The sequence below is a fragment of the Protopterus annectens genome, chromosome 7.part0 (genome assembly GCF_019279795.1).
Source record: "Protopterus annectens isolate FY-2018-M chromosome 7.part0, PAN1.0, whole genome shotgun sequence".
Taxonomy (NCBI): Eukaryota; Metazoa; Chordata; order Ceratodontiformes; family Protopteridae; genus Protopterus; species Protopterus annectens.
Window position 1 is genome coordinate 1,683,565,457 of NC_056739.1, and position 16,544 is coordinate 1,683,582,000.

Sequence of the window (16,544 nt, forward strand, 5' to 3'; positions counted from 1 at the left end):
GCAGGCCAGGTTTTGTTTCAGGACTTACCCCTAGTTCTTCAGGGTCTGTACCTAAGAAGCATATGCTTAAGATGGCAGAAGATTTGATTACAATGATTAGAGGTTCTATGCCCCCTCCTGATAAGAGGCCTAGGGTGGAACCTGAGCTTGGGAGTTTTGAGCAGTGTTCGGATGCTTCTGAGTCTTCGGCTGAAGACTTGCAGGAGTATTCCCCTTACTCTGATTCTGATGTAGATGATTCTACTCCTTCTGCTTCTCCTCCTGAGGATTTTTCATTTTCAGAGACTCTTCATTCCATGAGGGAGCATTTTAGATGGGAAGGTCAGGATTTCTCTGATTCCAGGAAAAGGCTTAGGGAAGTTTTGTTTCTACCCCAGCATAGGCCTTTAGCTATACCTCCTGTTCTAGATGTGGTAGAGGATGTTTTGCAGAGGCTTCTCTGAACCCTGACTCTTTGCCTCCTGCTCCAGTTAAACCGGATAGATATTATAGGGTGCCTGAAGCTCATAAGTATCTTTTAAGAGTCCTAGGGCAGACCCAGAAACTGTTTCACAGGGGCCTAAAGGTGTTAAGGCTTCTGTTGTTAAAAATCCTGTTCCTCCAGATAAAGAGGCTAGGGCTTTGGATAGATGGGGAAAGAAAGTGTATACTTCTTCCACTTTGGCCATGAGAGCTTTGAATTGCCAGTTTCACATGTTGAAATACCAAAATTATCTCCTTTCACAATTAAAGTCTAAGGTAGATGCTTTGGCGGAAGGTATTGAGTGTAAAGAGTTGCAGGATTTAGTTCATGTTTCTGAACAGGTGGGTAAGCATTCTTTGCAATGTGGTTTTGATGCTGTGCAGGCCTCTTCGAGGGTGGCTGCCACTGGTTCGGTTCTTCCCAGGCACGCCTGGTTGAGGGATCAGAATTTAGCTGAGCATGTGAAAACAAGGATTTTAGATGCTCCTTTACAATCTGATGTGTTGTTTGGTTCGCCTGTGGAAGCAGTTCTAAAGAAAATGGAAGACAAGGCTAAGTCTATGCAGACTGTTAAAGATTTTTGCAGGTTCAGCCTCCAGTTTAGTAGAAATTGGCCTACCAAGGGGTGGACATATCCTGCTTATGATTCCCAGTCTAGGGGTAGGTCTAGGCGTGGTAGAGGCAGAGCTCAAGGTTCTTTTAGGCCTAGAACAGGGAGTTCACCTGCTCAGTCTTCTGGTGAGGGCAGGGGTCAGTCCTTTCGTAAACAGACACAATGACCTGCCTTTTCAGCTGCCAGAATCTTCTCGTCTGGCAGCACCTTTGGGAGGAAGGTTGGCACTTTTCAAAGAAAACTGGAGTTTAATTACCCAAGACAGATGGGTATTGGATATCATTCACCACGGTTACAGGTTTTATTTCCATACCTTGCCTCCTTTCAAAGGCATGCCGGACATTCCTCCTCAACAAAGAAAGAGGCTCACAAGCAAATTTCTCTGTTGCTCCAAATAGGGGCCATTCAGCCGGTTCCTGTGCCAGAAAGGGGCCTAGGATTTTATTCTCGCCTGTTCCTAGTACCAAAAAAGGGGAACACTTGGAGACCAATTTTGGATCTGTCTATCCTCAACACTTATCTGGACATTCCCAAGTTCAAAATGTTGACGTTACAACAGCTTTTACCTCTGCTGGGCAAAGATCACTGGATGGTAACTTTGGATCTCAAGGAAGCTTACCTTCATGTTCCTATCAGACTAATTTGCAGGAAATATCTGCGTTTCGAGCTGGGAATTCTCATTATCAGTTCTCTGCATTGCCCTTTGGCTTATCTACTGCCCAGAGTATTCACAAAGGTTCTGGCTCCAGTGATAGCTTTCTTCAGGCTAAAAGGAATACAAATCTATCCTTATTTGGACGATTGCCTGATCCTGGCTCAAGGAAGGGACGTGCTTCTTCAGCATTTGGAATATGTGATAGCAGTGCTAAGATGCCTAGGGTATTCTGTGAACGAAATAAAGTCCAGTCTAGTACCCTCTCAAGACATGTGCTTTCTGGGTGTGAGACTGAATACAGCAACCCAGATGGCCTTTTTAACCCTGGACAAACAAAAGAATCTTTCTCTTTACTTCCATCAACTATCTCATCAGTCCGGGCTGACTGAAAGGACAGTCCTTCAAGCCTTAGGGTTCATGGCATCTTGTATTCTGGTACTTCCCAATGCCAAACTGCATATGAGGAAGCTACAATGGTATCTCAAAAATGTATGGACACAGCACTGCCAGGATTTGGACACTGTCATTCAAATAGTACCTTGCATTCAAAAGGAATTTTTGTGGTGGGCTCAGGAATGTCACCTAAACAAGGGACTCTCTGTGACCCGGCCAGAGGCGAGTCAGATTCTAACGACAGATGCCTCAGACACAGCTTGGGGAGCTCATCTGAATGGAAAGTGGATACAAGACAAGTGGCCTGCCAGACTGCAGCATCTACATATCAACATGAAGGAGATGTTAGCAGTCCAGTTTGCATTACTGGCTTTCAAGGATTTACTTCTTCCAGGGCAGGTGTTGATTCTAACAGACAACACAACTGTCATGTGGTACATCAACAAACAAGGGGGAACACATTCTTATCCTCTATGCAGGCAAGCAATGATTTTGTGGGAGACTGCGTTAAGCTTGCAGCTGAATCTTCAAGCAAGGTTTCTGCCAGGAGCACAGAACTCCTTAGCAGATGTGTTAAGCAGGCAAATCATGGGTCCCCACGAGTGGAAACTGGATCTTCATGTATTTCAGACATTGACAGTGTCATGGGGAACTCCAGACATAGATCTGTTCGCTTCTCCACTAAACCACCAGCTGCCAAAGTTTTGCACGAAAAGGTTTCATCACACAGCCTGGAAAGTGGATGCTCTTTCTTTCAGTTGGAAAAATCTTCATGTGTATGCCTTTCCACCTCTGCCTCTCCTCCCAAAGGTACTTCTAAAGGTCAGACAAGACAAGCCAAGGATGATTTTAATAGCTCCAGATTGGCCTCGGCAGCACTGGTACCCATTGCTGAGGAGTCTGGTAAGGAAGCCTCCATGGCCCTTACCTTTGATTCCACACCTATTGTCTCAGAAGGACGGGCATCTGCTCAATGTCAAGCTTCACTCTCTTCATCTAACAGCTTGGCATATTCTGTTTTGAACCATAGCAGGTCTCAGCTTCCTCAACAAGTTTTGAATGTGATTATGGAAGCCAGAAGACCTAGTACAAGGAAAGTGTACGCAGGAAAATGGAAGAGATTTTTATTTTGGTGTGCAGCAAAGGATTTGGATGTTTCTGAGCCAAATTTGAGTGTGGCTCTTCAATATCTTACTGAGTTATTGGACAAAGGTTTGTCTTTCTCTTCCATTAAGATTCATGCTGCAGCAATTTCAGCTCACTATGATTGTGACCCACCATTGTTTTCTCATCCTTTGTTCAAGCAATTTCTTAGAGGGGCAAAGAATATAAGACCCCCACGTAGAGCTCCTACTCCTGCTTGGGACCTTAATTTTGTGTTGGAGAAACTCACTCTACAACCTTTTGAGCCTGCAGCTACTGCTGAATTGAAATATTTGTCATGGAAGACTGCTTTTTTGTTAGCCATTACATCTGCAAGAAGGGTGTCTGAATTGCAGGCCCTTATGGCGGTTGAGCCTTTCCTGATGTTTCATAAGGATAGGGTATCTTTACGTACTAATCCTTCCTTTATGCCTAAAGTGGTTTCTAGTGTGGCTTTAAACCAAACTATTCATTTGCCTACCTTTTATGCAGATCCCCAAAATAAGGGGAAAAGATTTTGCACACTTTAGATGTACACAGGCAGTTGCGTTATTATTTAAGCAGGACTAAGGATTTTAGGCAGTCTCAGCAGTTGTTTGTTTCTTTTGCTTTGAGTTCTCAGGGCAAGCCTGTGTCAAAACAAACTATTTCTAAGTGGATTGGGTTTTGCATTGCATTTTGTTATTCCCATCATGGCAAGGAGATTCCAGCTGGGATTAGGCCTCATTCCACTAGGGCTACTGCCACTTCAACAGCATTTCTAAGGGGTGGCAACTAAGGATATTTTGGAGGCAGCTACTTGGAGTTCAGTGCATACTTTCTCTAAGCATTACCACCTTCCTCTCTACTCTAAATCTAGGGCTGGTTTTGCCACGGCTATTTTGCAGGGCATGTTGTCAGCTCCTGCTTCCTTATGATTTGCCAGCCTCCCTTACCTCTGCTTTGGGATTCTACCCAAGTGTTAGGACTGCAGCAATGTGGTATGAAGAACATAGTACAGTTTTGTACCTACCATAAATGTAGATGTTCAAGATCCACATTGCTGCAGTCCAATCCTCCCTCCTTCCCTCTGTGTTTAGGGGTGGTTGTGTGGGTGAGGTTATACTCTTGTAAATTTGTATATATTGTATATATATTTGGTGCAGGAGTGTGTGGTGTTTTTGGTTTTAGCCTTATCTTTTTAGGGTCTTCTGACATCTGGGGCAAGAAAAGACTGAGGATATGACGTCGGTCATGCGCATTTGTACCCTGACGTCCTGACGTCAGACTAATGCGCCTTGACCGACGTCAGCCATATACTTTGGTATTCGGGCCGACTGGGACAGCGGACTACCCCAAGTGTTAGGACTGCAGCAATGTGGATCTTCGAACATCTACATTTATGGTAGGTACAAAACTGTACTTTTTTCCCATTACGGATTCCTTGCTGCGTTCATTGCCTTGGATTTTGGTTTTAATGTAGCAACTGCCTCATGTACATTGACAACCCTCTTCTCTTAACTCCCAGCATGCAGACTTGTGAGAAATGCACTTGTATATCCAAACTGGAAGCCACACACTCTCCGGCCAAGACCGGAATAGCTGGTCAAGAGGAGAAGGTCAACACTTGCACAGCACCACATAGAACACATAGCCCTCCAGAACACACACCAGCACTACCTTCGCATAACCCATACACCCACCTTCGCGGAGGCTCTCAATAAAAATCTACCCAAACAGCAGAGACCTGCAAGGGAGAAATGCAGTCTACCACCACAGCACAACACTAATCATGAGACACACAACTGTCCTGAACAGTGTGCCACTCAACCAAAACTCCTAAGGCAAAACAACATCCCAACACACTAATCATAGGTAACTCGATATTGAGGCACACTGATGTCCCACTCACTAGGTTGAATAAGAAAGTAACAGTCAGCTGCCTGTCGGGCACCAGGGTCCAGCACATAACGCACACACTCAGCTCCCTCAACAACAGGTACAAATATGACTTTGTAATTGTACATGTGGGTGTGAATGACTTGAGATGTACCTCCCTGGACTAAATGAAAAGAGACATAGAGGAGTTCTCGGATTATGTAGCCAGGCGGGTATGACCATAGCCCTGAGCAGCATCCTACCATCACCCAGAATGATATCATAGTACAAGCAGAAAATTATTGATTTCAACAATTGGCTAAGTTTCTGGTGTCATTCTAAGGGGATCCAGTATCTGTCTGCCTGGGATGACATGATTGACAGACCTCAATGCTTTGCCAGAGATGGCCTGCATCTGTCACCGCTGGGCTTCCAGATACTGACCAAGGCTCTTGCCACCCCTGTCGTGCCTTTTTATGTGGTATTCCAAAGACCAAATTACCACCGTAACAGCTACAAATAAATGCAATCTGAGGATCATGCTGCTCAATGCTAGAAGTCTAAATCTCAAAATGCACTCACTCGAAGCACTCCTTAAAATGGAGAACATCAACATTTTGCACCGTAACTGCTTCAAGGCAGCAGAAAGCACCCCTACACTACCAGGCTATAACTCATTCCACACCTTTTGGCCCCAGAACTTGGACCAAAGTTGCAAATGCGGTGGTGTTTCCATATTCATAAAGGATGCGCACACCTCCAGACTATTAGCCCAACATAACACTTCTGAGATACTTCAGGTGCAGCTAACATTTGGTACAACAGCAATTCAGGTTGTAGCCTGCTATAAGTTCCCTGACACCTCACCTGTGTGCCCTGTTCATTCACAACCTCACCTCAGGACTCACACTCCACGTTCCTAAGCACCCTGGAGAATATTAGGGTCCAACCTAACACACTCGTACTAGGCGACTTAACTACTCTTCAGTAACTGGGAAAGCTACTCATATACCAGTACACTTGCCCAACATTTCCTGGAATTCATTAATTCCAATGCCAAGGACCAGCTCTTTCTTATCCTCAGTAGAGGTAGCAACATCCTTGACCTGGTCATTACTAACATGGGCTCTAGACCAGTAGTCAACTCCACCCTGATTAGATCCGACCACAAACTAATCATCTTGGAAATCCACATCCACCCCCACCCCCACGCAAAGGTAACCACCATGAAAAACTTCTCCAAAGTGAACTTTGGCCTCCTAAAAACAGAGGTGACTAACTTCACGCACCCATGCAAATGGAGAAAAGGTGCATGACCACAGAATCCTACACCAATGCATTGTGCAAACACGTACACAAATGCATGAATCTCGCCATACCCAATAGAACCAAGATGCTCTCCTCCAAAAAAAGGAAGCCAATCTGGTGGTCCCCTGCCATAAAAAAAACTCTACAACAGGAGGAGGAGGAAACTGATGCAGAATAAGGTGAAATCCCAAGACTGGAAAAACTCCCTTCACAGCCTCAACAAAAAGTTGAAATCCCTCATCAAATCCTTTAAAGCTAGCTACAAAAACAGAATTGCAACAGATAGTAAAGACAACCACAAGGCCTTCTATAGTTATGTAAAGAATTTCCACAGCAATACCCAGATTTTTCTCTGAGCTACTGCACAATGGTACCTCCTATACCAAGCCAACAGAGATTCCCAGTATACTGGCCGACAGATTCATTGCCAACTTTACCCCTCTCTCCCTCCCCAAAGGACCAGTCACAATACAAATAGATTGCCAGGCACCCAGTATTACCGCTGCACAGGTTAAAACAGCACTGTCCAAGGCCAAGAATACAGCTTCTATGGGACCTGACAATATCCCTGGCTATGTTGTACATGAACTACAGAGTGAACTGGCACCTCACCTGTGTGCCCTGTTCATTCACAGCCTCACCTCAGGCTTTGTCCCTTCCAAATGGCGCATTGCTACAGTCATCCTTCTCCACAAAGGAGGAGCAACTACAGACCCTGGAAACTGTTGCCCCATTAGCCTGATGAGGCTGATATGCAAAGCTATGGAAAGCATCATCATGGACCTAATAAACAAGTCTATAGGGAATCTCCAACTCTGGATCCCACCCAGTTTGGTTTTGTGAAGGGTAGATCATGCCTGCTCAACTTAGTCAACTTCTTTGAGTCAGTCACCAGAGCTGTGGATGAAGGCAAGGTGGTTCATGCAGCCTACCTTGATGTGACCAAGGCCTTTGATACCATTCCCCACTCAGAAATCATAGAAAAACTCACTAAGCTAGACATCAACCCCTATATCACTAGGTGGGTTGCAAACTGGCTCACAGGTAGAACCTACAGTGTGAAAGTAGCTGACTCCAAGTCAGACTGCCGACTAGTCACAAGTGGAGTCCCACAGGGTTCGGTCCTGGGTCCTCTCCTGTTTGGTACCTACTTCTCTGAAGTCCAGGACAACACAAAGGGACTCTGGCTGACAAAGTTCACAGACAATTGCAAGTTGGAAGCTATTAACTCCCCAAGTGATGTTGACATCCTACAGAAAGGCCTCACTGAGACCAATAACTGGTGTCAGAACCATGGCCTTAAGCTCAATGCTAAAAAATGTCGTCATCCCCTTTGTGAAAAACCTGGTTCCCATGAATTATCACATCGATGGTAGTCCACTGAACACAGAAGACGTTATAAGAGAGCTGGGAACACAGGTTGACAACAACTTCTCTTTTGACCACCACATTGCCACTTTGGTTAGAAAGTCCTTCTAATGTGGCACATCTCATTACTAAGGGTTTTGCATCCAGGGAGAAAGAGGTCATTGTCAACTAGTTTAAAGAGGGAAGAGTAAAGGGAGTCAATGACCTCTTTAGGTCATTGTCTCCCTCTACTCTTCCCTGATTAAGCTAGTCATTGAGTACAGTGTCCCATTTGGCATGTACCTCACTAAACACCTGCAACAACTGGAGAGGCTGCAGAAGTACCTCACAAAGAGGATCCTAAGCCTTAAACATTTGTCCTGTATGGATAGACTCAAAAAACTCCAGCTATTCTCTGTCTCATATTGCCTACTTAGAGGTGATCTCTGCTTGACCTACAAAGCCATGTCTGACCCAGCTCTGTTAGAAACAGGACGGTGCAGTGGTGCAGTGGTAGAGTTATCGCCTCACAGCAAGAGGTTCTCTGGTTCGATTCTCGGCTGTTGTTCCTTCTGTGTGGAGTCTGCATGTCCTCCTTGCGTTCGTGTGAGTTTCCTCTGGGTGCTCCGGTTTCTTCCCATGTTACAAAGACATGCATCTGGAGCATTTCTCTCTGGACCTCCGCTGAAAATTGGCTTTGTTCCAAGTCGGACTTTCCCGGTTAACAAATAAAAAATAAAATAAATAAGTGCTACATCTAAAGAAATCCCAATCCCCTCGCACCACATGCTGCAGAGACCTCAGCCTCTTTACCACAATCAACAGAACATGCTGGATGGATAGGCTCATAACCCAGAGACTGCCCATACTATGGAATAGACTTCCCATACATGTCAAGCAGAGAACCTCACTGGCCGTCTTCAAGAGAAATCTTGATAAGTGGATGGGAAATAGAAAATTCACCCCAGGGATCACTCCATTGGCTTTACTTGACAGAGCCACTGGGAACTAAGGTCGGGTGGCACGATCCCAGGGTAATTCTATGGATTAGGCTTGTAAAGGCTCCAGGGCAATTAGCCTAGTACACACCTATGAACTTGTGTCTGTCTCTCTTTACTTAGATATTGTAGTTTTGTTGACCAGTAGAGGATTATTTTCTACCCAGGTTTGAAAGATCCTGCAAAAACTAAAATAGCTTCTAGGATTTTGTATTTGTTAAACTGAAATTGATTCTGTAATGGTGTGAAGACCATCGGCTTGTATTACGTAAGGTTCCATTTCTTTAGGTCTTTGATAGCATTTCTTAAGTGCCTATCCCAATTCAGGCATTGTTCATCCTTGATGTCTCTGACTCTGAGGCTTGCTGTCAAATTGTTTCTCAACAACCAGTTTGCTTCTGTTTCTTCTGAAGAGCCATTATATCATCTTGGGATTTGAACTTTTATCTAGAATCTGTGACAAAATCTCCATTTTACCAATGCACACAGTGTCTTTGAAATTTCTGACACCAGTAACCATCCTCTTATCGGTTATCACATTAACAAGAAAAAAATTCATGTCATAATGTGTTGTGAACTCAAGTCTTTTTTCATGTCTTCACGTTATTACTTTTCTGCATTTACAAAGGGGTTTTTCTTCTTTGTCAGTTTCTTTTGTGCCTATACCAAGAAAAAAAAAACTGAGGAGGAGGGCAGGAAAGTGAGGAACCGTGCTATCCCTATACATATTGCCAAACACACATGTACGTTTCATCTATATACATACACATGTACAAATATTTCAGGCACAGACCGTAATGCCTTTCTATCCTGACAGTATGTTGGTGTGAAGGAATGTATATTTCATTGGGCACTGCTTGAAATTCTGTTGTTGGAGTGCCAGACATAGCGGCACAGTGGTAAGTGTCATATGTGTCTTACCTGTAATGGATCAGGGCTTCTGAGTTTGCTGCAAGTAATGCATTAAAAACTGTTACAAGCTGGTAAGAAAGAAATCTGTATGACTGCAGCTTTGAAATTATTAATGATTGTTTTTTATGTATGTGCGTAGCATAATTGTTAACAACGCTGTATTTTATCCATAGGAAGGAGTTGTTTGAAGATGCACAAAGCAAAAAGTCCAGTAACTTGAAAGATGTAGATGAAAGCAGACTGCACACAGTGACATCTCTAAATCAGATTGACGAAATTGTTATGAGGTAACATTTCTTCATCAAGAAGTGACATGTTTAATGATTGGAACCACATCAGTCAGCTTTAATGTCTGGTGTGTGTGTGTGTGTGTGTGTGTGTGTGTGTGTGTGTGTGTGTGTGTGTGTGTGTGTGTGTTTCATTTTCACTGTGTACTTGGAGCTATTTGTTGTAAAAGGAAATGGTTACAGTTTAGCTGTCTGGAGACATGAACTTTCTCATCTTATGAGCCCCTTGTCTATGTGACCTTAAACACCAGCTTCTGTCATGTAAATGTTTATTTTGTGACCTTGTGCAGGCTTTGCACTTTTCAAGTTATTAAATTTGCAAAGCTTTGGTCAAATGCAATTGTTCTTTGATTATTCTGGATATAACACAGAATATTCCAAGTTTTGGTTTTGTAACAGAAACTAAAATAAGATTTTAAGTTTATCCTTATTTTTATTCATCATGTGGAAATTGTGATTTACTGTTACAGAGGCACAGTATACTAACCTCAAAAAATTTAGGCATAGCAAAATTAATTTAAAATGGGTGGCGAAAGCCAAACACACTCTGGCTAGGCTTATAAATGCCCTAGGGCAGATAGCCTAGTATGAACCTATGAACCTAACCTAAGAGGAGCCCTTATTTATGTGTATAGGGCAGTTAGAGACAGCTACCTCTGGGAATGTGTGGGGTTATCAAAATGTAGTAGAGAATCATCAGATAACCTATGTAGTAGATTGTATAGAAGTGAGAGGTGTACTAATAGGCTCTCTGGGAGAGTAGCTGATGTATGGAATAGTCTACTACATTACATTAAACTAAGCACTAATTTAGTTAACAACCAGGAAACTTACGTGAATAACTGATTTAGTACATTGGAAGGCTAGAAAGGCAATATTGCCTGTGCCTGAAATTGTTATATGTGTGTTGGAATAGCCTAATGCAGATTCAGAGTGCTATATTACAATGAGGTGCATAATTTTTAATTTGACCGCTGTGCGCAGATACTCTTTTATTTACCATTTTAGACCTCTAAGTCTGTAACCTTTTTGCAGGAAGAACCAAGGTGACATTACTACTATTTAGGGGTGATTTGACCAATCCACGAGGGGAATTCCCTTACTCTACAACAGAAGGATACCAGAAGACTGATCTTATCTATACTATGTAGAAAGAATCCATCCATCTACCCATAACCCCCTTTTTCCCCATTTTTGCACTTGGAATGTCGCATCAACAGTGACCATCATCTAGAGTCAAAGTTCACAGTGCCAGTTGGCAAATCCTGCCATGGCTGTTTTCTGTACTTCATATGAAACAGATTATGGAGTTTACAGGAGGGTCTAGTTAGAATGATGCTCAAATTTTAGCTGCCGAGGCAGAAGTTAAAATGTTTATCTATGCAGTGGATGTTTGATTTAATGTCAGTATCTGAATCACGAGTGGAACAAAATAAATCTATTTTATCAGTACTTATGGATAGATAACCATGACTTATTGGTAAATGGTCCTGGAAGCAACAAAGAGTGCTGAAGGCTGTGCTAAGAATGCTATCCGAGGCAGTGCACAAGTAGAAAGGAGAGAAGTGAGAAAAAGCAACTCTAGATTGTATGAGGCAACAGATGGATACTTTGTATATGATAGAAACTGTAGTTGCACAAAAGGGATAGGTTTGAAAGACCTGTGTGCAAGTTTTAACTGCTGGCAATATTAGCAGTATTGCTGAATGCAAAAATGATGTAGGGACAAAGTATGCCCAAAGAGAAAAATAAGCTAAATTTGAGATGTATTTGAAGATTTAAAGCTGCTGCTTGGCAGGTATTGAGTTTAGAAAAAAAGTGTATTTGCCACTGGTGAAAAGAGTAAAGGTATTAAGGCATGGGTACCTGTTGAAATGGAAATGCAATGTGAGTTTTGAGAAGGGCATAAGATTGGTCCTGGGATTCAGAAACATTGCGGTCATGCTGAGTTGACCACTGTTTACCTTTTGGACATGACATGCCTCAAAGCTCACTAAGGATTTACTTTATGAAGTATCAGTGTGAACATGGCATCCAATTAAAAGTCTTGCATGCAACCAAAGCAGGGACTGTGGTGAGGGCATGTATCCTGCAGTGGAAGTGACAGTATGCAGGGAGAAACATTCATGAACATAGCACATGTATGTGCATCGATGCAACTCAGTGCATTCACGCGTGCAGAGAAGCATCAAGACAGAAAAGGCAAGTAGCAGCCCTGAAGGGCCAATATGGTGTAGATTAATCCATTTGTTGACCAAATCAAAGGGTGGAAATGGAAGAATAAAACAGTTAATGAAAAAGGTAAAAGATGCAGAGAGAAATACACACGGGGAAAATGCTGTGGAATGAACAGGATGGAGATGGACAAAGCAGGGTAAAATGTTTTTTGTTTTGGACTGACTCCCATTTTATAAATGGAAAAAAGTAAGGTGGGGAAGAAAGGAAGATAAAAGATTGAGGTAATTAGTAGGGGAGCATAAAACTAGAATGCATTCAAGAATAACAGGGAAGATACTGACACACTGATGAATGGAGAGCACAGTGGAGTAGGGGACATAAGACAAACAGGGGGTAAGACTAAGGTGATGAGGAGATTTAACAACAAACAAGAGTGGACATGTACACAAAAGGAAGAGCCCTAGCATAGGAGATAGGGTGGGTATAACCTGGACTTGGTTGAAAATCATTCCCCACTTTGGATATCCTCATGTTGGGGCTCTCATGTTGGGGCCATGCCAGACGGGAAGATGACTGTACAAGCTGCAAAAGGAGTCTTTCTAGGTGGTTATTGAGACATATTCCCCTCCAACGCCAGCTAGCTGACTCCTCCTTATAAAAGGGTCCCCACCCCTGTCAGAGCCACCAGTGAAAATCAGTGTCCCATACTGGTGAGGCCTCACAGTTGAATATAGCACGAAAGGCTTTCAGCCTCCTCTGCTACAGGAATGTCTTGTGAAGTATCCCTTTTAGGCTGGTCATGTGAGGCGTAAGATGGTATGACTTACCGATGGCTCAAGGTACAGTGGAGTCACATATGTCGTTATGAATGTTTCTATGTAAAAAAGGAAAATAAATGGAATAAAACAACAAACAAGGGGAAAAGAAAGCTAATAAGCAGAAAGGATAGTGACAAAGATGGTGAGGGAGAGAAATGCAGACATACAATTACATATATTACTACTTGGCAATGAAGATGTTCATCGTGTTTCACTGCTGCAGTCATTACACTTGGGTTATCCTGCCGTGAGGCGGGCCCGCAGTTGGCCTGAGTTCCAAAGTCTTGGTCCGGCATCGGATGTTGTCGCCTCTTCCCTGACGTCAGTGTGCCAGGGGTATATAAGAAGCAGCCAACCCCATTTTCTCCAGTCTTTCTTGCCGTGCAGTGCCCGAAGCAAAAGCAGTTCACAAGTACCGTTCGGCCGACTCCTGAGATTCAAATTCGGTTTCCGAATCGAAGCCTTCAATAAAGCTAAGTACCCCATTGGGGAAACTTTTTCTTGCCTCAGACCGATGTCAATAAAAGTTAATAATTGTATTTCTTGTGGGAAGCAAATACCTCATAAGGATTTTCATTCTTACTGTATCCCATGCCTAGACCCAGATCACGACGTCACTAGTTGTCGGTTTTGTGCTAGATTTAACAAACGCACTATTAAACGTCGATTTGATTTTGCTCGCCATTACTTTGGGCGAAGGTTTAATTATACAATGCCGTCGGAACAACCGACGACTGGAATGCACAAAAAATGCAAAGATAAAGATAAGGAAAGGCATCCGAGACCCAAAACTGATGACGAAGCCTCTTATAGGCCAGTCGCCGGTTTTCAGTGAGGCGCTTTCGCAGCCCCTGACACCCGCTACCTCTGAACCACAGGCCATGACCAACTCTCACATGGAGGTGCCTAGGCCTCAGGATACAGAAGGTGTTGGGTCAACGGAGATTAACCCTTCAGATGGATCCGGAGCCGCTGAGCAGGCATCGGCTTCTGAGGGTGTTTTCAGGCCTACTCAACTTACATTGCAACTACAGTCAAATCTAAGCCTACATTAAAGACAAAGAAGCAAGTACATCATTCACCTGGACAGGCCTCCATGCCTAAAATCAGATGCTCAAGATGGCCGAAGACGTGATAACTCTGATCAGGGGTTCCCGTCCCCCTCCTGATAAAAGGCCTAGGCAGGATACAGATTATGATTCCTCTGACCAGGTTTCAATATATTCTGATTCCTCTTCAGACCAGGGATATTCTTTACCCCCCTATGAGGATTCTGATGCTGAAGAATCAATTCCTTCAGCCTCTCTTCCTGAGGATTACTCTTTTGGGGAAACTTTACATACCATGAGGGAGCATTTCCACTGGGAGGGCCAGGATTACTCAGAATCCAAGAAAAGGCTCAGAGACTTTTTTACTGCCTCAGCACAGGCCCCTTGCTATTCTGCCAGTATTGGACATTGTGGATGATGTGTTCTCTGAATCTAGTTTAAATCCTGATTCTTTACCCCCAGCTCCTGTCAAGCCAGACAGGTACTACAGAGTCCCTGACTCTCACAAATTTCTTTATAAAAACCCTGTTGCTGACCCAGAAACTATTTCCCAGGGTCCCAAAGGGGTTAAGGCTTCCACGGCTAAGAATCCAGTTCCCTCGGATAGGGACTCTAGAGCTTTAGACAGATGGGGAAAGAAAGTTTACACCTCTGCAACTTTAGCAGTGAGGGCTCTAAATTGCCAGTTTCACATGCTTAAATATCAGCAATACTTACTGTCTCAATTAAAACAGAAAATGAATACAAATGCGGAACAACCTGACTATAAGGAAATGCAGGATTTATTGCATGCAGCTGAACAAGTGGGAAAGCATACTTTGCAGTGTGGTTTTGATTCATTAGAAGCTTCTTGTAGAGCAGCAGTTACAGGATCTGTGATTCGAAGACATGCTTGGATAAAAGAACAAAGTTTACCAGATCATGTTAAGGCAAAATTATTAGATGCTCCTTTGCAGCAAGATAATTTATTTGGTATTAAGGCAGAAGAGGTATTAAAGAAAATGGAGGATAAGGCTAAATATATGCAAACAGTGAAGAATTTCTTACAGGTACAGCCACCACGATTTAGCAGAAATTGGCCTACAAAGAATTGGTCCTTTCCAGTGTCAGACAGGCCACAAAGAGGCAGATACAGACGCCCAAGAGGCAGATCTCAGCCACAAGGATCATATAGACCATGACAGTGGGGTGCATCAAACCCAAAAGTAGGTGAGGACAAGTCACAACCTTACAGGAAACAGTCCCAGTGACTCCCCCCCCTTCCAATGCCAAACTCTTACCTTTTGGCAGCTCCCTTAGGGGGAAAACTAGCACTTTTTTCTCAAAACTGGCAAGTAATCACCCAAGACAAATGGGTGCTGAATATTGTGACTCAAGGTTACTGGTTCCACTTTCACACTCTTCCAAGGCTAAAAAGAATGCCAGACCTGCCACAAAATCAATGGAGAGAGGCACAAAAACAAATTACAGCTCTCATGGACATGAGAGCTATTTAAAAAGTACCACAGCAGGAAAAAGGACAAGGATTTTACTCCAGACTCTTCCTAGTACCCAGAAAGGACAAAGACTGGAGACCCATTCTGGACCTTTCCACTCTAAATGGATGTTCTGAAATTCAAAATGCTGACACTACAACAGCTCCTTCCCATGTTGGGCAAGAAAGCTTGGCTTGTTACTTTGGACCTCAAACAGGCATACCTGCATGTCCCTATCAGACAAAATTGCAGAAGATACCTCAGATTCATAGCTGGTTCAATGCACTACCAATTCTCTGCACTGCCCTTTGGCTTATCTACTGTGCCCAGGGTCTTTACCAAGTGCCTGGCACCAGTAATTGCATTTTGCAGACAGAGGAATTCAAATATATCCATATCTGGATGACTGCCTGATTCAAGCAGAGAGCAAGGACATTCTTCTACAGCATCTGGCGTTTGTAAAAAGATTGTTACGTTGCCTAGGATACACAGTAAACGAAAAGAAATCAAAACTAGTGCCCTCACAAGAGATAATATTCCTGGGTGCCAGCTTAAATACAATGACCCAGATGGCTTATCTCACGCCAGACAAGCAAAGACAACTGACTCAGTAGTTTTATTGATGGCAACAAAGTCCCAACTCCCTGCAAGAAAAATTCTGCAGGCCTTGGGATTCATGGCATCCTGCATACTACTAATTCCATATGCAAGACTGCATATGAGGAAATTACAGTGGTACCTAAAAAGTGTTTGGTCTCAACATTCTCACAGCTTGGAGACAGTAATACCACTAATTCCCTGCCTACAACAGGAGTTTCGATGGTGGGCACAGGCATGTCACCTCAACAAGGGTCAGCCTTTCACTCTTCCCACAGCCAGGCAGACTTTAACAACAGGCGCCTCGGATTATGCCTGGGGTGCACACATGGCAGGAAAATGTATTCAGGGCAAATGGACCACAGACCAAATGCATCTTCACATCAATCAAAAAGAGATGTTGGCTGTACAAAATGCCCTTACAGCTTTCAAGGATCGTCTGCATCCAGGA

At 43.4% G+C, this 16,544-nt stretch overlaps 1 protein-coding gene across 1 annotated transcript in view; it reads left to right on the plus strand.

The window, feature by feature from the left end:
- Positions 1-16,544, plus strand: part of ABHD2 (abhydrolase domain containing 2, acylglycerol lipase) — a 1,158,770-nt gene that overhangs the window by 923,566 nt on the left and 218,660 nt on the right. The window contains 1 exon segment of the mRNA XM_044078196.1: positions 9,863-9,976. Within this exon segment, the coding sequence (XP_043934131.1) occupies positions 9,863-9,976 (114 nt within the window).